The sequence below is a fragment of the Tinamus guttatus genome, unplaced genomic scaffold (assembly GCF_059628265.1).
Source record: "Tinamus guttatus ecotype Peru unplaced genomic scaffold, ASM5962826v1 Tinamus_guttatus_pri_ptg000213l, whole genome shotgun sequence".
Taxonomy (NCBI): Eukaryota; Metazoa; Chordata; class Aves; order Tinamiformes; family Tinamidae; genus Tinamus; species Tinamus guttatus.
Genome location: NW_028288747.1, coordinates 8533671 through 8561418, shown reverse-complemented (window position 1 = coordinate 8561418; position 27748 = coordinate 8533671). Strand labels below are relative to the sequence as shown.

Below are 27748 nucleotides of genomic sequence, written 5' to 3'. Positions count from 1 at the left end.
GTGCAGCTTATGAGGACTTGTACAGCATTTTTTTTTCCCCCCTGTCAAGGACAGGGACCATCAACCCCATTTATATTTAGTCCAGCCTATGATTAGTCACAAACGGTAAGTGTGTGCCAGAGCCTTGAGCTGGAGGTTCCTTTTTTTGTTTGTGGAGGTGCAGGCAAGGGATAACACTGAGAAACAAGAAGCCAGAACCATGTTGTTTCCTTCCTGGAGTCCAGCCGCAAGAGGAAAAACAAAAAAGCAGGGCTGTATCTTTAGCTCGTACAACTAGAAACGGCAGGTTGGGCCCCATCCCGCTGCCTGTTGGGCATGCCACGTTGCTGTGTGTTTCACCAGGGTCCCAAAGGCCACCACGCAGCCTCTGTCATCGGGGCAACACAGCCCACGCGCGCTGCAGCGAGGGCTTTGTGTCCTCAGCCGCCATCATCTCTTGAGGAAAGCGTCCCACGGTCTGTTGCGGCGCAGTTTTGCTGCGAGATTCTCCCGTATCTTCTTCACAAAAAATAAGCCTCTTTCCTTACCCTCATGAACGCAGTCTCTCCATGCATAAGACCTGACGAGCACCAGTCCAAGCAAGGAACGCACATCCCAGGGGAAGCCGTGGCTGCTCGTGCCGCCCTAGAGCGGTGGGGAGGGGAGGGCCACGGCGCCGTCGTACGCGAGCGCCTGCGCGTGGCAGAGCGGCGGCGCGGCCTCCCGCGCGCACAACAGTTCGGTCTCCTCACTGGAGTACACGGCCGTGTCCATGTCGTCCGAGTGGTAGCCGGACTGGTAGCCGCTCGTCTGGTTGGAAGCTTCAGACATGACAGACTCGTTGCTCTTGCTGGGCACCAGCATGCTGCAAAACACACACAGACCTCAAATACCTGTGGAGACTTTCTCCTGGAGGGTGGGTAAGAGATCCCTGCAGACAGCTGTTTACCATCACAGCAATTAAAAAAACAACAGTGAAATGGTACATTTAACAAAAATAGCTTTAAGCCCTTTTAAACATGTTGCCAGATCACAAGGAGAGATGTTTCCATTCACCGCAGTCTCAATAATACATATAAAGTTAAGTTTATGACAGTAGAGGTAGATGCTGTGGGGGGTAGATTGTGACCACAAACGAAACAGAGAGAGAAAACTTTGAGAGGCTTCCCACCTTCCAGCCATGCTGCAACTGTAGCTATACTGTACCTCTGTTGACACTAAAGCTGTCCTGGAAAAAAAAAAATCCTCTGAGAAGCTCTCTGAAAATATGCGTGAGATACCAGCTACATGAATGCTACAGTGTTTCCTGTGAGCTGCACAATTAAAGCCCTGTACAATGCTCTGAAAATACACCCAGGTACATCCTGAAAACTCCAGAGTCAGCTTAAAAAATAAAATTACAAAACTGCCCAACTGTGTGGCACTGGCCCTGGGGTTATTGCTGCTTTTGCAATGGAGAAATATAAGCCCTTTCTACGGCACTGTCTGACGCTCTCAGCAGCTGCATTACCTCTCATCTCTGTGCACACAGGAGTCTTAACACCAACCAAGTGACTGGACACTCACTGCACTGTTTCTCATTGCCTGCTTTTGATGGTATAGTAAGAAAAGAGTTTATCTTTTAAGAAAACGCACACAGATATGAATCTTCTGAATTACTGCAAACAAAAGGTCAAATTCAATCCTATTTGCAGCCTGAGTCTTACCTAAAGGGTATTTTCACTTGTTTATCTCTTTCTTCCAGTGTCTTCAACTCTTCAGATGCAAGAACCATCCCACTGTCTGTCTGGTTTTCCTGTTAAGATGTTAGAAATGCATTAAATACAAAGGAATAAAAAATAAAAAGCTATATTAATAAAATGAAGAGATATACAAAGGAGAGCCTTACCTCCTGAACAACCTTTACAGTCGCTACCAATGGGACATCTTCAAAAGTTTTCACACTCACAGGTCGACTTTTTCTTTTGCTACCTTGTCGGTACTGACTGAAAAGGAAAAAAGAAAAAAATTGTTTCCACTATCTGCAATTTGGCTGCTAATGGCACAATGATATCAGAATCCTTTTATCTCTCTACAGAGAAGTTAATCCTTTTGTCAAAACATATTATGCAAACCTCAAAATATCCACTTATTGCAAAGGATGAGCTGCCTAGAAAATGGCATGCTTCTGACCTTCTGCTCCTGACAACCTTGATCCCCAAGCAAATTCTAAGAAATGGACTTGAGAAAACAGTTCCTTTCCTTAGTAATGCTGGAGGGCTTAATTTCCTGCAAGCTTAGCCTAGAAGTACAATAAACAGAGGAGCCTGGAGAACAGACACATGTGTCTCTTTTTGGACTGCACTTCTGAGATGCAGGACAACAACTGCGGACTCTGCAGTCGGCCTCCCAGTGCCATGGGGGCAGGAAGGGGGACTCTGCCTCTCTCTTCTCTTCTCCCAGAGAAGCCCTCTGGCCTGCCTGATGTCTGTAAGCCAACGAAAAGAAAATAGTGGCCTTTGGTAGAAATACTAATAGAGCATTATTCACTCCATTTCCTAGCTCTGAGTTGAGGCCTGTCCATATTCAACAGACAATCATTTTATCTGGCAGAGATTTTACAAGGTCCCTTTGTGGCCTGTTCAGATGCTCAGCTACAATTTGGGATGTTCTTGAAATATTAACCCAGGTTGCTCTTGTTGCAAATAAAACTTATCCTATTGCTGGGGAACACAATAGACTGTTGTTACCTAGGACAATAAGGATTAGGAATCCTACTTTTTGCCCATTAACTTTATGTTCTGAATGACCATTCAGGATATGAAAGTCCTGCTTCTGCTCAGCCCAAACAAGAGTTAATCTATATCTTCCACAACGGCTAAAATGAATGAGATCCTCCTTGCTAGACTAGACTACTGTGCAAACAGAATCAGAAACACCCCTGGAGCCAGTGAGAGGGAATAACGAGTAGTCTGGCTCCAGCCCCATGGCTGGGTTCGCAGGTGACGTCCTAACAGTGTTTCTTGGGATGTGTGTGCATTTTGAATTAGACTATCACATAACACACATAAAGATCCAAAAAGCCTTACATAAAATCAGAACCATTTTTTCCCTGCTATCTACCAGACCTATTATTCTTCCAAAGAAGGAAACTTTATTCCAGGATAGTTCCCAGGAATCAAGTTAACCTTATTCCCAGATGGCTCCTTTTTCTTTCTTTCTAAAGAGAGGGATTATGCTTACCCTTCTTCAAATTCTTTTTACCTCAACTGATAATCTTTCTATTACCACTAGTATTCTAGGGAGCTGCAACATACTTGTTCTGCTTCTTAAAAAATAAATAACAATACTCTTGTGTTTTCCTGAATAAGAATACCATATCTTAGAAGGACAGTGAAAAAAAAATGTTAAGGCTTCTGGAGACATCTGGAGAGGTAAGAAACCAGTTTTTGCCTACAAAAACTCTAAATATTCATTTATATCCCTATGGACAAGGTTAAATGTGGACCAGAGCAGCTGAACTCTCTTCCTTTCCTTTTCCCTGCCCCCATCATGAACAAAACCGCTGAGAGGCCCCAATAGGATGTCCACGATATAAAATACCTAATTCCTGCTGTGTTGTCATAATGGAATTTAGGATCACAGACTTCCTCTTCCTCCCTACAGGAAGCAGGTGAAGTTGGGAGAGAGAGACCTGAATCCTCTTCCATATTCAGTGATACTGACAAAGGAAGCACAATGTAGTCTTTACCATCCTGCAAAATACAGTGAAATATATAAAAATCAAATATGCTATACAGATATGTACACATACACAGTTGCACACACACACATGCAGAATGTATCAATGGACTACCCTGAGCACATGAGCGTTATATGAACATATATCTTTACAGGGGCAGCTCTATCAAAAGAGCCACTGACAAATAGTTTTAGATGCAAAATTATGATCTTTAAATGATATACTGTAATGCAATGCATAATCAGCATTTTTCTGGATGTCTTTGAAGTTAAAAGTACAGTTTTTAATAATGTGTGAATCGCAGTAACATAAAGAACATGAAAATGAAGGAAAAAACTTTAAAAATGAGATTGGACTACAGCATATGAATTATAAACACTAAACTAAGCATAAAAGGTAAATAAAAAAAGAATGAAGCAGACAGCAAATAAGGAAGTTTTCTAAAAATACTTTGGCATTTAACTTGATACCAATAACAATAATTATATTCTTAAAATGTTCTTACACTCATTTAGATTTCCCTTTAAGGTATCAAGAGGAAAATGGATTACACATTCTTTGCTTATGCATTTATAGTCCCACAGGAAATCCTTTAGCTGATCTTATGACACCTTGAATTTTTTTGCATCTCTTGCTTTTGGATATAATATGATACACATATAATTAACTATTAGCTATCAGAGTATAAATCCCTCCTGTCTATCATTACATTACTGTCCATGGCAAGATGACCTAAATCATTAGTAATCTAACTATATTGGTTATGGTGAAATATGCCTAAAATGTGCTCTGGTCATATGTAAGATTTAAGAGGTTCTCCAGGAAAAGCAAACAAACTATCCTTTCTCTGCTTTGGTCTGCCCAGAAGACGTGGTGATTTTAAGGAACGGGGAATTCCCATCACTAGCAAGAGGTTGGATAGGGAGAACAAATCCTTTAGGAGAGCAGGAGGCAAAACCCAGCCTTGGTGTAAAGGATTTTCATCTATTTCTCAGGCCTACATTTGCAGTATATGAAGAGGGAGCCACAAGACAGAGAGCTAGAAAGGAGGTCTGTTTACACTAAGTAGAAAGCTCACTGACTGCAACACTTGACAGCTTTTAATACTGTTATATTCATGGAGCTGCTCATAAGCACAGAAATGCCTGTGCCCTAATTTTATGGGGAGTCATTAAGACATTGTGGCCTATATCCATACGTATGTTATCTTCTAGATAGTATAAACACATGCCTATAGTGGAAATATCACTAGGGATAACCTGTGGAAATGTCTCTGCAGTTAGATAAATACATGGAAAATGGAAACAGAGCAGGGAAGTGAGCCTGAGCTGGTGAGTCACTAGCAATCCCCTTACTTGAAGGCATGTAGCCAAAGCAGTGGTGTTTAGGGCAACCTGTGCTGGCAGGATGAGGTGAGTTCTGGTCACCACAACAGACCTCTGTGATCCTTTCTCTCCCATACCATTTTCTGATAGTTTCACCAACTGCTGGTAAGTGACGGGAGCAGTATTAAAAACGGGGCTCCAGCACAGCTCTAGCAGGCAGTACCCAGGCACAGGATTTCACCATGGCTGGGGCACAGGTGGGGTTCAGCTGATGGTGTTACCAAGTTCAGAATATGTTTCCTGTACCTGGCGGACATTGGCTTGCAGTAAATTTCCCAGGTGTTCCACTAGCTCAGAAAAAGTTGGCCTTTGCTTAGGATCTCCATGCCAGCAATCCAGCATCGTTTGGTACCTAGAAGGATAACGCCATTACAGTATTAGCATAAAGAAAAAAAGAGCACATTGCTTATTCAAATATCTGCTATTACTGTGAGATATATGTGGACAGTTAGAAGAACAGTTTCTCACATTTCTGGTGTTGTATAGTCTGGTGCTCTCATTCTTGTTCCTTCTTTCAGTCTTCTGCAAAACTCTTCATCAATTTTCACTCCAGGATAGGGTGAAGCACCTAAAATGAGAGCAATGGTAATTTTAGTGTATTAGACACTTACATTCTGCCTTTAATTTTCAAACAAATAATTCGCTATGGTTTGAGTTAATAAGGCAGTTCAGCATATTGGGATGTACAAACAGTTTATATTTATGATGATAATGGCAATTGATTGAGTAAATGAGGCACATAATCATACACTGAAATTGTATGAAGATGCATTTCAAGTCCCCATTCTTTTATTTGTACTTTGAGGGAATTTGAGTATTCCATCTTTGATGGAGAAAATAAACATCAAACAACAAAAAAGGGTTCTAATAATTTTGAATTTTTAAAGAAATAAAATGTTAAAGATCATCCAAGAACAATTCTACTATTTTCTTTAATAGACATTTACATTTCAAGATGGCTCAGTAACAAAATTGAAGTTACTCACCTAATGAGAATATTTCCCAGAGCAGAACTCCAAAAGACCATACATCACTCTGAATGGTATATACTCTATCAAAAATGGTTTCTGGTGCCATCCATTTTAGGGGTAGTCTTGCCTGAAAGCATTAAAAAAAGAAAGAAAACATATTGTTTATTAGTAAAACACCGAGTTTCCCCAAATGCACTTATGGTGAAAATGGAGTCATGACTTTGAATCAAATCTTTCTCAAGCAGAGCGTCTGAAACTTACATCTCCTTTCCTGACGTAATCTGGGTCTTTGTAGATGTCTCGAGCCAAGCCAAAATCACAGATTTTGACCACATTATTGTCTGACAAGAGGATATTACGAGCAGCCAAGTCCCTGTGGATGCACTGCAAAGAGAAGTAAACAACCTGATATGCTGCCTGTTGTCACAGCTCTATCCACAGAGCTGATCTCTTTCACATATGTGCTCTCCCACCCTCAAAGACCAGATAGTTCTTAAAACCCTTCTAAGCAAAAGAAACCTCAGAATTAACTGTTACAGATTTTAAGTGTTTTTTTGATGGTCACAACTGATTTGGCTCAGACAGAGTTGTATTCCCAAGTCCAAACATACATCTGTTTATTCACTATGTAGGCAGGATCTTTGAAGTTAGCTAATTAATTATCCTAAGAAGCTGACACAAAACAGGTTCAGATCTGATTATCTTTAGAATTACGTAGGTTCACTCAAATCTGTATGATCTACTCTTCCCCCGAAAAAAAATACCATGCTGAATCCAATTCCAACACAAAATAATCTGGACTCGAGGAACTAGCAAAGTCCATATCCATATCTTAGCCAACAAGCCAGAAAAGCTTAAAGCTCAAGCTTCAACAACTTGGGGTAAAAGAGACAGGGTCTGTAGGAGGCTGCAGATTTGCTTCCAATATGGATTAGAAATACAGATCTTGGAGAGACAGACATAATATACATCAACCAGGATGCACAAAATGTAGACAAATGCATGTTAACAGCAAAGGCTCTGCAGCCTGCACTTTTACACTTAACGTGCATTCTAGAGCAGATTATACTCCCAGCTTCTATTTCCTTTTCCCATGTATAAGTGCACTTTGTTTTTTTTAACAACTGCAGGTAATTCTCTCCCTTACTGGCACTTCTTTGAAACATGCACTATATGTATTTAGGATCAAATCCTACAGAAGGCCAAAATGCAGTGAAGATGTTATCAAGTGCTTAAGTTGAGTATCGAATTTTTTGCAAAAGATTCTCAAAGGAGAGAGTCATGGAGTTTCACATGCAAGCATCATTCCTCCTCACAGTGTCCTTCCAACCCCATCACACAAGCTACAGGCAACTTCTTCAGAGCAAACTTTACTCTACTTTAGCTCCACTTGCTAGGGATCTGTCTCTAATCCCTTTAACCATCTTCAGAAGTCAGTTCCCCTTCTCCAACTACCTAATCATTCTTTTGAAAATCAGTGACCCACAAATCATGTATAGATCACTAACATTTGTGTTTCACTCTGCAATATTATGAATCAGATGTGTCTTAGGGCAAAAAGAAGACATTGGAGATGACTATTAGCCTAAAGATGAACGCACTGTTTCCTTTTATAGCACTATTTCCTACAGTCAAATAAATAACATCCCACTTTTCCTGAGAAGTTCCTTACTTTGCGTGAAGCCAAAAACTCCATTCCCCTTGCCACCTGGAAGCTGTAACAGATGAGGTCCTCCATGGTCAAAGGGTTCTTGCAAAGATCTTCAGGACCAGCTGCAAAGAATCAGATGACAGTCAAGCCTGTCCTCGGTCACTGGCTTTGCCTACGACTGCTTCTTAGGTAGATGCCAGTGCTGAACTTATGCTCCAGGAAGCCAATTCCTTTTTTGACCATATGCATTAGCACTGGTAACCCATTTCACACTAAACTAGTCTTGTGCAAAATAAATTCCAAGATCATGGGTTATACCCACACATCCTAGCTTATTTCCACAGGTCTCACCAGTGCAAAACAAAAGAAAAATGTCCAAAAACCCAGCTCGCAGTTCCTAGGGCAAGAGAGGCTTTCATTTCACCAGATGACTTCACCAGAGACCAATGATAGGGAAGCCCACATAGTCTACAATGTGCCCTAGAGAGAAAGACCTGAATTTGGCAAAAAGCCCTGTTAATTTAAGGAAGAAGAAGCCTAACCTCATCCTAACCAAAGAATGTAGGGGGAGTAATGTATTCAAGTACTAAAAAAGTTGCCTAGGCATTTTGTTCCTGCTATTAAAAAAAAAAAAAAGCGCACAAGAAAAACTCTCTGCTCAGCTCATGATTTTAAGAAATCTATCAACAATTACAACACTGGTGGATAAGTATCATCTTAAGGCTTTAGGCCTGATGACCATTTCTTACATCATTCCAACCCAGACAGTCAGTGGTTATACCAGAAAGGTCTGAAAAGGTCCAAAAGGATGTAAAAATGCATGAGCAAGTGCATGCCAGGACTCATCTACTGGATCACATCAAAACAGAAGACCATTGTCTTTGTTAAGCTAATGTTTTTCTTTACACTAAGTAATTTTTAGTAGAAGTCCAGACACAGACAGTTGAGCTATGGTCTCCATCCTGACCAGCTTGATCCTACCACTTGTTGAAATCAGCTCTCTCTCAAACACTTTGGCTCCACTGAGCACTTAGGTCTACCACTGCCAAAGCATAACATGGCAAATGCACCAGTGAAACCACTGCAGAATATGCTTATCCAGGTGCGCCTTTAATCAAGAATATCAATCAGGGTTCCTGTTCCTGATATACCATCTGCAGAGACAGAAGGCAAATCAACTTCTCTGCTAATAAGCAGTGAAGCAGACGGCATTTCATGATATTTAACTTCTGGGCAAATGGCAAGGAAAACCCTGGCAAACCTTGGAACATACCTGTCTGCACTGCCTTCAGAGTGATTGCTCCCTGATTTATCCTGAAGACACTGGAACGTTTAAAAGACTGAATTTCAGATGGAATGTGCCCCACACATAAACATATTCTTTCTGGATTGTAAATTATTTGGGACTGGGTCAAGGGAATTGAAATGCTAGACTAGAGTGATCCATAAACTAGGAACTTCAATCATCCAGGGAATATTCTGCAAAATTTCTAGGCAGTACTGAAAATCACTCAGGCCCCCACTCCCTACTTCAGCCCCTGCCAATGAAAGCTGTTTGGAAACCAAAAGAAGACATATCCTACCATCCTCTTCTTCCACATCACTCAGGGACCGCTCTTCCACGAACCCAGAGCTTGCTGAGCTCTGGCTGCTTGTGATGCTGTCCAACCGTTGCTTCAGGTCTGTGGAGATATCACCGACGTAGTTGTCTTTCCCCTGTCTGAACCTGGCACTCTTAGTCTGGAAAGGAAAAGAGGAGAGGAGGAGGGGAAAAAAAATAAAAAGCACATCAGAAGCTTTTCCAGCAGAGGAAACAATGCTGGAGCCACTTTGCAACAGGGGCATCACTGAAGGCATGTGGAGACAACAGACTGTGCGGGCCTCTGCATCCAGGCTGCTCGCTCAAACCTCGTTGCTGGCAGTGCAGGCACCCAACACAGGTGCTGGCTGCAGGGTGGCCCCGGCCCAGCACTGTCTTGCCTACCAGGGCTGCTGCAGTGACTGCACTCGCAGCACTTGCCAGCCCCCGTGGCCACTGGCTTGAGCTTGAGAGTAAAGATACCAGGCCAGGGTACCTTTAGGCTGCTCCCACGTCCTTTCTGCTGCCCCCAGCGCAAGGCTTCTGTGTTTAAGAAGGAGGCCATGCTCAAAGGTGCCAGGCTGTCTGCCTCTCACAACCTGTGGCCTGTCTTTGGCTGCATTCCTGGCCCCACAACTTGCTAAGCGTGAAGCTAGTGAAACCCCTTTCATACTCCTGAATATCTCTCTACTACTATTGCTTCATCTTCTGCTGCAGAGACTATTCTGCTAAACCCTAACCTTGGCCAAACCCTGAAGAACTCTCAAAATATGATTTATTTCCTTCTTCTCCTAAGCCACTGAATGCCTCTGGAGAGAATCCCAGGTCCAAAGACTTCCTCGACTCCTTTCCATTCTCTCCGGCTTCAATTTTGTTACTTGCTTCCCATGGCAGCAGTAGTTTTTTCCGTTACTGATTCCCACCACCATTGCTTGTATAAGCAAAGGTCAACACACTTCGGAAACTTTGCCTCGTTCTTCACAGCCTCTCAGATATTTGTTTATCCCCTTTTTTACCTCACAAAAACAAGTTATCTTTGCCAATATAAAATAGTAAACAGTGGCTCCAAGGATAAAGAAAAATAACTCCCTGGAGAACTGACAAACATTTTTGAAGAAGCTCTGATCTGAATACAGCAGCTGCAGGAAAACAGAAGCTACCAACACAGTAAAAGAGCCTCCCTCTGGGTTTTAGTGAGGAGGATCTCTCGATCATGGCGTTCATTAGAGAGCACCCACAACCATCAGGCATGTGATTCTGAGGGCATAAATCCACTCAACCCTCTCTGGAAATCAACCCCTATCACATATATATCAGGAAAGAAAACAAACAAAAAAAAAACAAAACTTGAAAATGACCGCCTCTATCCTCCCTTTAAAACAGGAATGTGAACGTGGGCTGTTGGGATGCAAGTCCTCCTTCGTAAAGAACCTTCAAGAAGTAAAAATTACCAAACTCAACAGACATCTTGATTACACAAAAAGATTAACTGGATGAAATAGGCTAATTCAATCATGACCCAAGTGGAAACTGAATAAGATCATGACACGTTGAAAAATATCTATGGATGTCTGATGTATATACACACTAAGCAGAGAAGGCATTTATTTAAGGTGTTATGGACCTTAACTGAGAAAGGAAAAAATTCAGGCTGATAATCAGAAAAAAACTTCCTGACAGATACAGCCAAGTGTAGAATAATCAGTCAAAGGAAATAGTGGAAGTTCAGTTTCTTTGCACATTTTAAGCTAACAATAACAAAACAGCTACAATGCGGGGGCCTGGAGAAGGACTGGATGACCTCTGATGTCTCTGCCATCTCTCATTCCTATGAGGAGTACTAGATATTCTTATTAAACATCCTCAAGAATTGCCGCTGCACTCCCCAGGAGAAGCAGAAAAACTGTGTGTGCAGGGGAAAAAAAAAAAGAAAGTGTATCAAACATTATAGAAGCAATCTTGTCTCCAATACCTTGTATGGAACAAATTCACCCCTCTTGCTCCGCAGGTAAGCTGACAAATTTCCAAATTTGCAATATTCCACAATCACCATGAGTGGCCCTGATAACACACAAAATAATTATTTAGAAAGATAATTTATATCCCAACTTATCTTAAGCATGATTTGTGATTAAAAATGTAGAAATGTACACATTTCTAAAAGCATTATACTGCTTTCCCAAAGATTTAAGATTACTACTACTACTACTAAATAATATTCGAAGCAGGAAAATTACTCCTTTTTCTCTTGCATAATGAAGGAAAATAAAGTACGTGCTTTTCAAAAGCATAAACCTTACTTTGCATGCAAAAATGTATTTATACTTATATTTGCATGAAAGCAAACATTCGCATGTTCATATTTACATGAAAGTGCTAAAAACTGCCTGAGCTAATTGACACTGCAAGGTTGAAACATAAACAATTGAATGAACTTCAGTGCAGCTCACCCTTCAGCTGCAGTAAAATATATAGGTATATGGTTGTCCAGGCATTTTTGTGCAGACAGTTAAGTTCTAAAAACTTAAATGAGGAATCCATTTCAAACACAGATGCCTTAAGACACAACCTAAATACGTTATTTTATGCTCAAATTGCTTCATATATGCATGCTACATTGATGAGTTTCCACCCTAGTTTCCAGATACCGGATGTGACTATTGTATTATGGAATAAACAAAAAAATAATAATATTTATAGATTATGTTTTCTTTGACAGCTTTCATGGAGCCTTACAAACTAAATTCTGATCCCAGATTAAGCCAACAAGTCAGCTTCCCTGAAAAATCATTACAAAGTTACTTTACACTGAATTTCTTCCAAATCTGCATGCAATGATGGTTTGTTAAACTAAATATCTGTCCCAGATTACAAAGTAAAATAGGTTCATTTCCCCAGATCTGGAATGCAGTTTACAATAGCCCCTCCTACATACATACAGAAATGTGCACACACACATAAATATACAAACACACACACACACCATCCAAAGCCAAGAAGAGGAGTCACAAGCTGCAGTGGCATGGTAGCCAGTGCGGAAAATAAGACAGACTTTTGAAATCTGGTATTGGGTGCAGACTCCAAGCCCCATATGCAAGGGGTGCCCACTTTAAAAATGCATCTGAGATACAGAAAGACAAATTGACAGAACAACCCAGGGACAGAGCTAGATGTAGAACTCAGGGCTTTGGAACTTTTGTCCCTGTTGCTGAACCTGCTCACTCTTATCAGGAATCACCTTAGTGCTATTATGTAGAAAAGACACTTTCTTCCAGTTCTTGGTGATGAAACTCATCTCTCTGTGCCCCAGAGGGTTTTCATTGGCACTTTCCTGCTCACTGACAACCTGGAGGAAAACCCCACTACTTACCTCCTGGTTTTGTGCAAGCTCCAAGTAGATTGACAACATTTAGATGATGGCCAATATGAATGAGAATCTTCAGCTCTGACATGAGTGCTCTGTGCTCACTGTGGGTTGCACCCTCTGTAAAGATAACACAACACACATGAGAAGCATCATAGACACAAAGGGCTCTCTCCTCCAACTCCCTTTCCTTTTTCAGCCCATCTAATGAGTCTTGTCTAGTGAGAAGTCTCTGTAGGCTTCTTGAGCACCAGCAAAGTGGTGCACCCCGCCATTACAGCACACTCGTCCCATGGGTAATGAATTTTGGCAGTATAGAACAGCCAGTGTTCGTAACAGTGCCTAAGCTCTGTCCCGGCTCACGCCGTACCATCAGAAATCCCCCAGGCCTCTCCCACCCTTCCTCTGGGGACACATGTCCTGGCAACAGAGAGCCCCACTTCACTGTTCCAGCTAAGTCCGCTTCAGGAACTCTGTTTCTGGGAACTGTAGCTTTGAACTTTCCTGTGGCAAGGGTGAAGCAGTATAATGTGTTCTGAAGTGAGCAGAAAACTACTCCTCATTTTGGAGCATGGCTAAGTCATTGTTTGAGACTTGGCAGAAAGGTCTCCTGTCAAGCAGCATATAACAAAAATGGCCACGTGCAAACTGCTTGCAGGAGCAAGCTCACTTTCTGAATGCTGCTAGACTTATAATGCAATGGCCAAGAAACCACACTGCCATTGATCCAGTTGCTGAAGAGGTTAAGGTCTGTACTTAGCCTAGTCATTGCCTGCTATTAGGCTAGACTAGTATATATCATTGGTACAAATATGTTGTGCTTTTGTTGTTGTTGCTTGTTGTTGGAAAGCAGATGCCTTTTCGATCTGCTAGTTATGAAACTGGCAATATCCACACAGTGTGTCTTCAAGGTGAAATGTTAGCAGTCGTTTTTACCTTTAAGCATTTTGACTGCCACTGTTCTGCAGGTTGCGGTTTTGTCAATCCCAAATGCATCTGCTTCTATCACCTGGCCAAAGGCTCCACGTCCAAGAGGTTTGCCTTGAGGGGAGGAGAAGAACAGACTGTGCTTTATTTGCCTGACACAGAGGACAGAAGATGCAGAATAAACAATAGCTGTAAATTCAAATTATGTATTGGAAATAAAAAGAGGATTTATAATAGGGAGAGGAGACATTAAACATAATCATTAACTTTTTCTCCATGGTGGAGTCAGATGGGGCTGTGATCCAGCAGCCTTCTACAGCTTTGCATGGCAGTATGGAGAAAGGACATTCTGTCATCCGCCCTTCACTCTCTAACAGTGCCAATTCTGCACTGAGCAGCCCCAGAGCACTCCTCCAGGGCCTTAAGCAGCAGGGTAGTCCCGGGCAAACAGGCCACGTCCTTGTGACAGCTGCTGGTCCAGGACTGCTCAGTACTAACTGGTTTACGCAGTGGGAACGCACCTAGCTTCAGCCGGTCTCTGGGAAACTCCCACTTGTTGGCATCATATGGGAGCCGTTCACAATGCTCGTCTATAGGGACTTCATCAGGATCCATTATGATTGACAAGTAGCCAGTCTTCATGTCCCCTCCATTGGCCTGGAAAATTATATTAGTTGTAGTTGCACAGATTTTTTAGTGGACACATGCAGACAAAGTGCCAGTTTCTCACTCTTTAGTGTTCTACTACTTCCCAGAAATGCCAAGCTACCATTTCCCTACACAACGTCATTGTTAGTCTGATCATCATTAATTACTTGTATTTTTAATAAACAGAAACAATTAAAACACTTTTTCTCTTCTGAGGGCTGGTTCAATTAAAAACAAATTTCTGTGCCTTCAGTCACAGGCAAGAATGTTACGGCATGGAGAGAAAAAATGTGTATGTTGATTTAAGAACAATGGAAAGAAACAACACAAAAGAACTCAAGTCAGCTTTCATTTGTCATGCAAGACCAGTGCTGATAGGACAGTAAGAGAATTATTTCATTACCCGCTTAACGGTCCGGAGGATGATTACAAGAAGCAACCAGAAGAACATGGCAATCACTGCAGTGCCAACGAGGATAATGAGCTCCAGGTTTGTTTTCTCTTCAGCGCCTGGGAAGAAATAAATGAATATTTGAGTGATAGTTGGAAACACATTGGTTTTGTTCATTCATTAAAGCACAGAATAGAGTTCCTTGTTCTAAAGGTTCGTTTTAAAAGTGCAACTTGTAGCAAGAAAACGAAAGCAAAGCCAAACAAAAAGCTCGCTTTTTATGTAGGAATATAACTCTTAGTTCTGTGATGTTTTACACCAGACAGCTGCTTAGCATCAGCTTTGTTTGTCGGACGCTGAATGGGGATAACCAAGGACAAAATCTGGACCTTTGACAACAAATATAAAGTAAGTATTGTATTTTAAAAAGAAATCATTGTTTTGGAATATCCCAAATCAATGACTCTTTCTCCAGAAAATAAAGATATATATATATATATATATATATGCGTGCATACACACACACACATATGTATCTCATGTAAATTAAGTGCTGTGAGAATGATCCAGAGAACAATTTCTCTCTTGTCTCCAGTAAGGGTATGAAAAAATGTAGGTCTGCAACAACAGATGAATATAAAGACTTATTTAGAGCATCCCTTTTCCACTTCAAAAGTCACCAGCAAATACCACTTGAACATCTAATGCTGCACTAGAGCAGCTCTCCTCTTCAGCTCCCATTCTCCATATTATGTTATATTGCACCATGTAATTCTTTCTTTATAACAACACACCAAGGATGTATTTTTTTTGGCCCCTCATAAGCTGCATTAGAAATTCCTGACTGTGAAACAACCTGACAAATAAACATTTATGATTTTTGCAGACTTGAAGATCATGACCCACCTATATTTACTGCATCAGCTGAAATCTACATTAACATTATCTGCAGACAATTTCTGCCTCATGTAAGCATAGCAAACAACATCTTGATATTCTAATGATCTATGAATAAGAGAAAACTGCTTTAAACAGCTTAATGCAGTAGAATGGATGATCACTACAGAGCCTGGTTGATTAAGCCTGGAGTCCCTTACACCAAAACACTATCTGTGGCTGTCACTGAAGTCAGGCAGCATTAAAACAGACTGCACAAAGTCTCCACACTGTTTTTTGTAGATGCTGTGATAGCAATTAGATTTAATTTAAAATTTACTCTTTAAAACCATCATTTGACAGCTGAGTTACCAAGAAAATAGAGATGTCCCAAGACTTCTGCACAGGTAGGTAGGTTATGCAGGTAGGTATAGGTATATATGCACCTAACAGTGCGTATATACTGACAGTTTTTAGCTCTTTAAATTGACAGTTTTCTGTGCAATTGATTTGGCTTTTGTTCAAACACAATAAACCCTGCGGAGAAGTGAGTATCAGCCTCAACAGCTGGAATTATGATGCTGCCATTTGGTTATGACAAGATGCAGTCTGAGGGTTTTTTTGAAATCATTTTAACAAGCTTCATGATATAATTTTAAAGCTTTGATCAGGACAACAGTAAATTTTCCTTTTAGTGTTCATAACAGTTTCATGCACAGTCTAGAAACAAACTGGTACTAACCTTCCACCGTAAAGAAAGCCACTGCTTTTTTGCATCCAAGAACATTGCAAGCAAGGCAGGTGTATAGTCCACCATCTTCTTTCCTCACTCGACGTATGGTTAATGTTTTATTTCCATCTTTCAAAACAATACCTGTAAAAATAATTATTTTTATTTCTACTAGCTTTTTCACAGGTGCGGTTAAGAATTAAACTTATTTTAGTTTTATAACTGTCCATATAATCTTAACAAGCATGTTACAGTACAGTAAGAAAAATAAGAAACATAATAATAATAATAATAATAATAATAATAATAATAATAATAATAATAAAATAAAAGGCAGAGGTGAAATTTTTTATCAGATTTGTGACAAGCGAATGTCTAATAATTTTATATCATATCAAATGAACATTTAAACTTGATCCATACTAAAAAGGTTGGATTCAAGTTTTGGCCCACTTTAAAACTTTCTAAAAAGTAACAGTGAGCAATACATTGAAATGAAATATTACTTCCAAAGGGAAAAAAAAAAAAAAAAAACTTTCTTAGAAATTCAAAATGACGCTTTTCGTGATGGAAGTTAGCAGCCCTTAAGTGCTATAAAATTCATAACAAAGGAGCAATGCCTCACCAGAATCTTCCACGAGTGTTTCATTGTTTTTAAACCACACGATGTTGGGAGGAGGAATACCATTTGCTGTGCATGATACTTCTATAGTTTCACCAACGTTTGTTGTTTGATTTTCCAGATTTCCTATGAGTGTGGGTGCCAAGGGCTCTGTTGGTGTGAAAATAAGATAAAACTTCTGAGAATTTAAGAAACATTTACTTTTGCAGTACTAGCACTTACTTGGTAACACATTTGACCCAGTAAAGAAGTCTCAAAGCCTTTTATAACATCAACAGTCCTAAGGTTCATCTAAAGATTGTACTTAACCTTCCACATATTATGAGCAAGTCATAACACTAAAGAAAGTATTTAACAGCGTTGATGTAACCCACTTTGGACTATAAAATTTGAATAGGCTGCTGAGGGAAGAGGGAATAGGTGGGAAATTGCTTCTCTCACATTTGTATTTTCAGGCCTGTTAAAAGAAGCCTTATATTGCCAGTCCTTCAGACACTCGTTTAGGACAGCCCATGAGCACATACTGGGATTTTTCTGAACTAGTACCACAGTTGTCTTATCAGCCTAATCATCTAGGCCCCAAAACAAAATCATCTGTATTTTCATCAAGAGCTTATTGATTAAAGTTTGTTTTGCTGTTGTCTAAATTTCGGCATTATTTGATAACAGTTTTGTATGATACATATGATCTCAAATTCAAGAATCAATGACACAGTGTAGTAACACTGATGCCACCAAAATAAATCGGTATTTATAGTTAAAGTGGAAAAAGTGTTTTGAAATGTAATACTGCAATGTTATTGAGCTATGTGCTATTCTTTGGGCAAAAGCCAAACTCAACTGCTTGCATAGCACAATTGCACTGTCAGTGTTTCCTCACTGGTACTGATGGAATGGTAACTCCCTCAATAGCTCCCAGACCCACAAGCAGCAGCAGTCAACATGTACAAGGCATCCACTTGTAAACAACAGTTCAAATCTATTTAACAAAACGAGGACACTATTAAGCACCACACGCAGGGGCTGAACTTATCCAGGATTGACACTATCACAGTAGTTTTCACATGCAACAACTCTTCAGTTCACAGAGGTACACACCTTGAACAGTGAGATGCTTGACCAGGCAGTGCTGTGTTTTAGCCTTTTTGTCCTGAGCAATACAAACATAGTCCCCTCCATCCTGGATAGAGATGTTACGGAGGATAAGTTCCAAGGTGACATTTTCACCATTGGTATTTGAAACCGTCGCATTCAGCTTCTGAAGAGCATTAAGGTTCTTGCAAACAGGCATGGGTAGCCCTCCAAAGGGAGCCTGAGAGGCGTGAGCACTGAGTTTGTACCATGATAGATTCTCAAAGGTAAATTTGTCTGCTGTGCATTGCAAGGACATGTTATCCTTCTCCGTGAGTTGATTCCGAGGCTGCAGATTAATTTCAAGACCCCCTGCAAATTAAAAGAAATTCCTATTAAGTTGTATATTTTTTCCCCCAGTGACTACAATAGCCCAATAGCATTCACTGTCAACACAATAGTGCCCATTCTACATCATTTTCATGGGCCTATCACTCCATTGATGCCAACAGAACTGAGCACTCAGTAAAAGGTAATTAGTGATTTTAAAGACTGCGTTAGGAAAATATTCAGTTGGCCATATGAATTATAAAAGACAGAAATCAAAACACAGTGTTGAAGCTCATGTCATTAGTAACACAGAGGAAATAAGAGTAATTTTTCAACAAGGTATACTTACTGGTCACATGAAAGGAGATAACTCTCTCACTTGACCCAGCTCTGTTTGTAGCTGTACATCTGTACAAAGCAGACACATTTGCTGCTTGAATCACAAGGGTGCTCACAGTCTACAGAAGAACATTTGAGTGTTAGTGCAATAGCTCAGCAAAGTGTTGTGTAGGTATCTGCAAAACTGAAAATGCCTCCCCAAAAATGCAAGATGTTGTGTGCAGTTTGCTACTGTTGCTCACATTTTGTATTTTGCTTATGTGTGTAACAATAAGAGAAAAGAAAACAACAAAAAGTAACCTGCCAGAATGTACACTTCAGCGTATGCATTAATATTTTTCTCTCTCCTCTCCAGACTCTCCAAACTCCACCTGATGCAGTTAAGTGGTGACATTAATTCACCTAACTCCAGATCCACAAAGAGTAAGCACTGAAATCTAAGTAAGTCAGGTTCCTCAATGGAGGAACTTTGGGTCAGTGTCTGAAATATTTGAAGCATCCGTCTCTATTACTTTCAGCAGGAGTTTAAATGACTAGGCTAGTTAGGCAAAAAGAGTCTTATCTTTAATGACATATTTCCAGAACCTTGGACCACTGAACAATGCTAAATATTTCCAAGAAAAGAAAATCTGCTCACCTTCATTTTCCCAGCAATGGTAACGACTCGATGTTTAATTTCAATCTGATTCCCACCCTTTCTCTCTGAGATCACTTTCCATTTCCTGCATGAATATGGATTGGCTCCAGAGCGAACTTTTCTGAGAGATAGGTAGAGACATATGTGTTAGAGAGAATATTTAGCTCTTCAGGAGTGTGAGTTGTTGTTGTTCTCTTTATAATATACAGATACTTACCCATACATCACTTATCTAAGCAGCCACACTCTACATCTGAGAGGGAAGAGTATGTTCTCGAAACATTTCTATTAAATTGCACCCTATAACCTTCTGAGACCCTTGTGCTCTGTAAAATAAGAATTCCTCAAGTCTAAAGGTGAATCTCCTAATTAATCTGCCTATGTCAGCTCAATCAGGATGCTTAGAGGAAAGTAGCTATTCTGGGAACAAACCTCCATTCATAAATGGAGGATTTGAGTTAATTTAGTTCAAAGGAAGACAGAGAGACACAGAAATCACTGAAGTCTCTAAAAGAATTTCTTGAGGACAGTAGCCCTTGTGTAGGAAGCAACCAGGCACCAAAGGAAGAAACTAGTGAAAGTCATTTTAAAAACAACAACAGGAAAGAAGAATGCTTTTTTTTTTTTTTTTAAAGGAAATCTGGGCTTATGGCAGGCACAGATAAGGAAGGCTGCGTGAATCTCGGTCAGGCACTCTCTCTATCATTCCCCAGCATCAAGCAGTGTACTTCCTCTGAGATACACTTTCACACAGATAAAGAGCACCCATATACTCAGCGCTTGACCAGAGCAAGAAAGAAACAACAACAAAAAAAGCCACTAAGATCTGCAATTAGCAGAAAGAGTAAATTTCCTGTGTTCAGGATTGAGTTTTGGGTCTGCGGCTGTCCAGCGAGAGATCTGATGGGACAGAGCTGTCTTCGAAACCCAGCACAAACCAAGATACCTTCAGGAAGGCATGAAGACAACAAACGAGAGCTGCTGGCTTCTCGCTGAGGGAGGCCCTTAGCTTTACAGCTCATCGCCTACACCCTCAGCAGAGCCTGCCTGGGGCAGCCTGCCTGTTACGCAATGCAATCCTTTCTCGAGTGGTTACTGGGTTAGTTTTAACTATGTCCTACAACATGAAGCCACTTTGAGCCTACAGTTGTCACAACCAAAAGCCACAGAGAGAGAGATCTATGTATCTAGTGACAGCAGTTTCTGGGCCTGAAGTTTGCTGTGTCCAACTCTGTCAAGCCACTGATACTTGTACAGGGTGGCCCTAGCTTCCCAGGCTAGCTCAGCCAAGTCTGAAATTCACATGGAGGAAGACATTATGGTTACGTTCCAACCTCGCAGTTCTCATCAAACACCAGTCTAAAACTTTAGCTAGCTGTGCTAACTCTGTCTCTAGCTGAGAGCAGGCTTAAGAGAACATCTCAGAAATCAGCAACCATGAAAGCAGAGAAGTTTTCCAGCTATGTTCATTTCCCCCAAAGGAAACTCCATGCCCTCTGGGAGGGCATCTCAGGGAAGTTAGCGTTCCTGCCTTATGCCCCATACCAGAAACTCTGTCTGCACATGGCTTATATTTGTGCTCAGTAAAGAGCATGATGGCAAGCCAATGGACACCAAAAAAAAGAAAAAAAAAAAAAAAGGACAACCCCCTCCCCAAAATCCCTGAAAAGCTACAGAAAACCAAATGAAAGCTGCCGTATCACTTACTGGGGGCTGAAAGTGCATTCCTCCTCCAGCTGCCAGTACCACAGGATGGTCGTGGGAGGCGGGACTGCGTAGACAGTGCAGGTGAGTGTCTGAGTGGAACCAAACTTGTAGGAGTCGACGGGCGCCAGCAACGCGTTCTCACCAATCTGAGGAGGGACTAGAGGAGAGAGGCAGCATGTTACCCCTCCTAGGAGGACAGCCTCTCTTCTCCGAGAAAGGAGGGATATCCTTGGACTGCATGGTATAAAGAACCTCTCATGGCAACTAATTCACTTACTGTCCCCTACTGTTTCATCCTTTAAGAATCTGGCTGTCCTCAATGACATCTGACCTCAATAGAGAGCAACTCCAATTAAAAAAGTATGTATGAGGAAGAGGTGAACAAGCCCAACACCCTACAGGATTTGGCCCTCAAGACACAATGCGTAACAGCTCTAACAAAAACCTCTTGCACTATCTGTTTTAAAATGTAGTATTCACATTTGCAGCACTACTTGCAGCCATTAGAAGCTTATTACTTCCCAGCCCTGACCCCACTGCATTTAGGTTTGCTGCCCTTCTCAGGCTAGGCTGTTTCCTGGGGAGCAGAGAGGAGGAGGAGGGCTCCCCAGTAGGGCAGAAGAGAAGGTGCAGGAAGGATGGGCGAGGCAGGCCAGGATGGGCCAGGGTGGGGAGGGCTCCAGCAGCAAAGCAAGCGGGAGAGAGCGCAAGGGCAGGAAGAGAGCAGGACACAGAGACAAAGAAATAATATACAGAAAATAAAAAGGAACACGCACACACCATCACAACAAACTCCTGCAGTCTTTTGAGAGGTAAATCCTGGATGAAGCTGGGTGCAACAAGGATGAGCCATCTCTGCATTCCCATGGCTAAGGTTTTAAGTGATCTCCTTCAGGCCCGTTTTCCCCTCCCACCATTTAAATCTTCACAACACTGAGATGAATTGAATCCTAAAAACGGTAATATACTTTGTCTACATGCAAAAGAAAGGTATCCCTCACATATCACTTACCATTCACAAGGAGGTTGAATGTATGCATCTTTTGCATCTTGTTAGTGGGGTTTGTAAGTACAACAGTGTAATTCCCAGAGTCCTTCTCAGTTGCATCATTGATTATTAATGTGTAGCCAAGTTTAACTGTGTGATTTGCATTCATGGCTTTTCCATTTTTATACCTAAAGAAAATATATGGCGCTTTTAATACTTCTGGAATTTACCTTGACTAAGAAAAGTTCAGATTTTCTAACATTTTCTGCCCTGATTCTTACCATTTTGCCTCTGGTGGAGGATATCCTTTATACCTGACAGGAATTTTGACTGTATCACCTATCTTTGTCTCAACCACATTCTCCATTTTCTCCAGGTGGATAAATGGTCTTTCTGCAAAATAAATAAATAAATAAATAAATACATAAGTTTTCTCTCATTGACAAATACAAACTGTCTCCATTTGCATTTGCATTTAACAGCAGATGAGGGAGAAAGGCATATGATGGGATGCCATGAAACAGCACAGGCAGCTTCAAACAAGCCTGAGCCCTAAACCCCAAGTTGAGCTCTGCAGAGATGGACCCACCTTCCCACAGTCCTTTCCTCACACAGAGGAACAAACCAGTACCCTCACTGGGGAGTTCTCGAGTTCAATGGAGAGAGGACTTGGCACAGTATCCCCCTATTTCCACATACATACATGTATCATAAACCAGGCTTGATCCATTTAAAGAAATAATAGTATACAAAATTGCAAGTGATAGTTACTTAATTGAGAAGAGGCTGAAAAATATGTATTTGAACATCTTATTTTCAGTCACAGAATACTCTGAAATGCTGTACACTATATTTAATAACCAGCATTCAGAGTAAGAGCCCACTGGCTAAGGTTTAAGATGGCATTGATTTAATTTCTAGTACACTCACTACAGCAAATGATCTGGATCTGGCTCCTGGGTCCTTTCTATCTCGAATCACTGTGTCACATAATAAGTTTGAGGGCAAAAAAAAGAAGACCTCTTAAATCAGACCTCAGGAAAATTGGTGCCCTCCAAAATATGGAAAAACCTTTGCTGACAGTCATTAAAAATTGGCCATTCTCATGCTGTCAAAAGTTTTCAAGAAATAATCCAGTGGAAACTGCTGGGGCTCTGCCCAAGAGGGCCTTGAGAAAAAGACTATAGGATGTGGCCCCATACTTATCTATGCACTTAACTAAAGTCATTTCCTTTGCATTGTTTCCGTATGACCAGAAATGGAGTCAGATATACACAACATAAAGACCATTCTCCTACGTTGGGAGACTGTCTCCTGGCTCACAGAGCCACTGTCTCAGACGGCCACCAGAATCTAGCATAGCCTCACTTGCTGTGAGAAAAGCCAACCTTTATACAGTTATCCACACAAACTACTTTTTATAGTCAGTATAGGACACCACAAAAGTTTATTTTACCATCCATTTTCCTATAGGATTTGATACCCCTCAGTAATAATCACATTCACTATCCTTAGCAGATGTATAATCTTGTGAAATAAATATAACTAGTGAAGAATGGGCTAGTGAATGAAATAATGTAGCTAATTGCTGTCTACTGAAGTTCTTTATCAAACAAATGGCTCATATATATCATGCAGACTCTGCATCCTAGTAATCAATCCCAACTCTAAAACAGCTAACAGAACCGAATGTGAACATTCTATACCATGGATAACGAAGTAACTACTGTTTTTCATGTTCATACGTCCACTGGATGCTGCACAAGTGTATCGACCTTTATCACTTAAGGAAACACTGTCAATGGTAAGAGTGCTTACAAACTTCTTCACTTCTCCTGTAGTGGTTTTTAAATCTCTGATGGTTGCACGCTTTTCCTGCAACAAATAAAGGATAGAATTGTTTCGGAATTGGTTTACGCTTATTCTTCCTCTCAACCTTTGCAAAATTGTATATACAACAGACAAGACTTTGAGTATTATCAGCTGTTTTGCTAATATCACAAGGGAGGAAACAACATTCTAACTAAATCTGTTTTTTTCTGTGATGTCAGCACCCTTAAGTTATGGTTTTACCTTGATAGAAGGGTAGTCCCATTTAAAATCAATCCCCACGTTCAGCTCCGTCCTTACAGTACAATTTAGAACCAGCTTTTCTCCCACTGCCAGTTCTACTTGGTAATGTGGGCTCATAGTTAGGTCATAAATTCGGTATCCTAGAGGAAGAAAAAAGGCACAAAAATGAGGGAAGTCTTTTCCACAGTGTTTAACAGGCACTTTCCTAGTCCTCTCAAAGCTCTGGCACTGCGCAATAACTGTCTAAAGAAGCCTGGAAAGACAGGCTGTGTCTGCACTGACCATTTCTGCTCTGTGAAGCGCAAACTGCATTGGACAGCAGTGAAACAGGACATAGGTGTTCGATCGAAGCCCTCTCCAGTGGGGGTAAGAAACCTTAAGTATGAAGGCAGACAAGACAACCAAAGTCCTAGTGTGACACCCCCTCTGCATATCTCCCATTCCCTGGCACCCTCTCAGAGCAACCCCCTTCCATCTGCTGCCAAGGGATGCCTGCCTCTAGTTCCCTTCAGTCTTGACTCAGGTCCTACATAAGTAAATAAAGTACAGAAGAGCACTTTAGGGAAAAAAAAAAAAGAAAAAAAAAAAGAAAAGGCTTGCATTGTTAGAAAAGAAAAAAAAATCCCAGTGTCTATGTAAAATACTGAAAATAGAAGCACTCATTGCGACAGTTAAGTAGAAAGAACACAATACACTGCATGTAAAAGAGAAGTAATATATATCACTACACCCATTTTGCATTAGCTGCATTGTCAGTGCTGAATAACCTACAGTCTAAGAAAATGTAATTGGTTCAGTATGTTGTATCGAGAAAGATAACATAAGCTATTGAGACAAAAATTTGGCTTACCTACGACTGCAACTATGTAAATCACAGACTGGTAGCTTTCGTCATTTATTTTAGCTTCACAGAAGACCATGCCCGCGTAATTGATTAAATGACTGGGTATAGTGAAGCCTTTTTTATTATTCCACGAAATTGATTTACCATCAGGAACAAATATCTTCTCAGGATATCTCTGTTTGAAATATTGATAAAATATTTAAGCAAATTTAAAAAAAGAAAAAATATCGAGAAAACAAAGTTTTAAGTCCAATATTTCCCGTACAGCATGATCCTAGTTTTAACACCTTATCTCAGGTGATCTTCCTTTCATAGACTGTATTTTCACAGCATGGATGAGTATAATTACAATACTCACCTTCAAATCATAGGCTGTAAAATTCCCACAGAGACAAATAAGTTTTTAAGAAATATATTTACACTTTAAATGATGTACTTAATCATATTGACTTTAGCTAACTAATAAACCAATAATGGGCTTTTTCCTTACCGCATGTAGAGATACGTTGAGATTTGATACAGTTCCAAGGCATGGTACTACCACTGTTTTATTCTTAGTGATGTATACAATGCCAAGCTGATCACTCACTGAAGTCACAAATGGAGATCGGTAATCTAAAAAACATTTGGTTGGCAAACTAGGTATTATTTGTCAAGTGATTTGAAAGGAAATTTTTTCCATTTTTTCTTTTCCTGGCTATTCATTATTTCTTTTTATTTTGTAAACCACTTAAATGATGAGACCAAATAGGGAGGGGGCTATGTTTTGAGAGGCACACAGTTTTATAATACCATTATTCTTAAAGCAGTTATCAGCAGGAGTGCGCACTTCAGAGTACAGCTTCCTGCCACAGCACACATTGGGCTGGCAAAACTCTGATTTACCCCAGGATGACTTCGCTTGCATAAGTATTACAGGAAATATCAGTTAAAGTAGAGACATGCTACACAGCCCCCAAATGGCATGGTCCTTTTCAAAGTGAGTCCAAAATAAAGCAAGTCCGTGATCTTACAGAAAAAGCTAATCCATGTATTTAATAATTCTCCATTTTCAAAAATATTAGCCGTAAGTTAGGATAAAAAAGAAACAGGATGCATGGGAATATGAGTACCAAGATGTGTGCAAAAAAGACAGATGTCTTGGTGTATGCATGTTCTTAGCTGAGTGTAGAACCGAAGGCTTTGTAGGGACCACCACACACATCTGCATTTCTAGCAGAACTGGAAGCTTGAAACTTAGTTTTTAAAACATAAATAGATGTTACTATTATTGTCAACAAACGCATGGAAACTTTTTTTTTTTGAACAGTAGCAGCGCAATTGGTAAAATGAAGGGAGGTGTGTCCATTTCAACAAATATATACAACCTCTATAATCCCCCCTTGTATGAAACTCAGAAAAAGTCATTAATAGCTCTGCAATCATGAGGACAGACTCAGAGCATAGCCGAGAGAAGCAGGCTAAGCTCTGGACTTAGATAAAAGCAGACCAATTACTGTATATATGAACATGGAGATTTTTCTATCGATAGCAGCGAACGCATTGGCATATAACTACTCGACATGAAAATGAGTGGGAAAAACAATAATTTCACCAGACTAAAATTTCTAGGATTTAGAAATTTTAACGCCAAAGTCTTTTTGAGATACTTGATACCCTTTATCATTTCACAGATAAGAACTGTGCAAGAGCTTACCTTGAACATAGACATAAATGGTTGTAGCCGCCTGGTTATCCCTGTAAAGGCACTTGTAGTCTCCTGTGTCATTGCCTATTACTTTTAGAAGAGTTAGTGTCTTACAGTAAGGACCATCACTACAGCTTGTCACAGTGATTCGCTTCTCAGTGCTGCTCTGGTTGTTTGGCCAGAACCAGTCCAGCGCTCGCTGACCACTAGGAAAGCAAACGTCAGAGAGAAGCATTAGCACATGGCGGGCACTGGTACTGTTGCCAAGCTGGCAAAACTCGGGGAAGTTTTACCACGAAGGGAGGGATGAAAGGGGAGAAAGAGATTAATCTTTACTTCTGTACAAAAACCTGATGCATGTCACCCACATCGAAACCGTACTGGCCAGGTTTGCTCTTACCTGCAAGTAATATTCAGAGTAGCATTTGCAGTTATTGTGAGGACATTTTTTTGGATGCTAAGGCTTGGCTGATCCAGCGAAATACATAAACCTGTAAAAATATATATGACAAACCTCAAATCAAGGCAATAAGACAACAAAAACAAATGCTATTCAATCAACAAAACACAATATATGCCATAAGTTTTACGTGGACACTTTTAACATCATCTGCTTAACAGTGCAGAGGTAAATAATGACTTTTCACACATCCCAGAAAGTTCAAAAACTCTGTCATAACAGGAAGACGAGGCAGATGGTCGGGACCTAGCTGTGGAGCACTACAATTCACCGAGCCAGGGTGGAGTTCCTGTTTTTTTGCATGGCCAACTTCAAGGTCTACCGAGAGGATGTGGGACATTGAAATACAGCAAGACCTTCATGTGATGATCTCACCCCCTGGGGAAAGGCAGCACCGGCTTTTCTTACAACAAACGGAATATATTTATACACTTCGAGCCTGCTGATTAAAGAACCCTGAGGAGAATCAGGTGGCCGTGTCCACCACGAATCCAAGGTGCCAAGATGCCAGCGCCGCTTCGGTCCGCGGCGTCTCCCCAGCGCTCTCCCGCCCTCCCTGCCCGCGCCAGCTCCGCGCTCGGTGCCGCGCTTTCCCACCCCCCGAAAAGGCTCCCGCCGCTGACAGCTCTCGCGCCCGCGGAGCGGAGACGCCGCCGCCCGCGCGCCCCTTCCCCGCCGCGGTTCCCTCCTGGACAGCGCGCCCCTCCGCCGCTTACCGGGAGGCAGGCAGAGCAGAGGCAGGAGCAGGAGTGTGAGCGGGAGCGCCAT

General features: G+C 41.0%; 1 protein-coding gene across 1 annotated transcript; it reads right to left on the bottom strand.

Moving 5' to 3' along the window:
- Window positions 1–624: 624 nt before the first annotated feature.
- On the bottom strand, window positions 625–27748 carry KDR (kinase insert domain receptor). Its single transcript, XM_088524792.1, has 30 exons — window positions 27697–27748; window positions 26921–27011; window positions 26530–26726; window positions 25324–25448; window positions 24840–25008; window positions 23990–24129; window positions 23623–23791; window positions 22198–22309; window positions 21941–22104; window positions 20929–21085; window positions 19222–19342; window positions 18595–18703; window positions 17943–18287; window positions 16848–16994; window positions 16235–16366; window positions 14629–14735; window positions 14099–14234; window positions 13587–13691; window positions 12657–12770; window positions 11259–11347; window positions 9291–9447; window positions 7729–7829; window positions 6318–6440; window positions 6072–6183; window positions 5554–5653; window positions 5332–5437; window positions 3562–3713; window positions 1868–1964; window positions 1686–1774; window positions 625–844 (listed from the first exon to the last, which is right to left on the bottom strand). The coding sequence occupies exons 1-30, from the start codon at window positions 27746–27748 to the stop codon at window positions 625–627; spliced, it is 4038 nt and encodes a 1345-aa protein (XP_088380918.1).

What these genes read in the sequence shown, in the direction of transcription:
- KDR (XM_088524792.1), bottom strand. Translation starts at nt 27,748, where the DNA reads ATGGCGCTCCCGCTCACACTCCTGCTCCTGCCTCTGCTCTGCCTGCCT. An exon ending in GGGACTACCCTTCTATCAAG is followed by an intron (nt 23,792 to 23,989) that starts GTAAAACCATAA and finishes TATTTGTTGCAG; the next exon opens with GAAAAGCGTGCAACCATCAG. An exon ending in CCTCCACCAGAGGCAAAATG is followed by an intron (nt 22,105 to 22,197) that starts GTAAGAATCAGG and finishes TATTTTCTTTAG; the next exon opens with GTATAAAAATGGAAAAGCCA.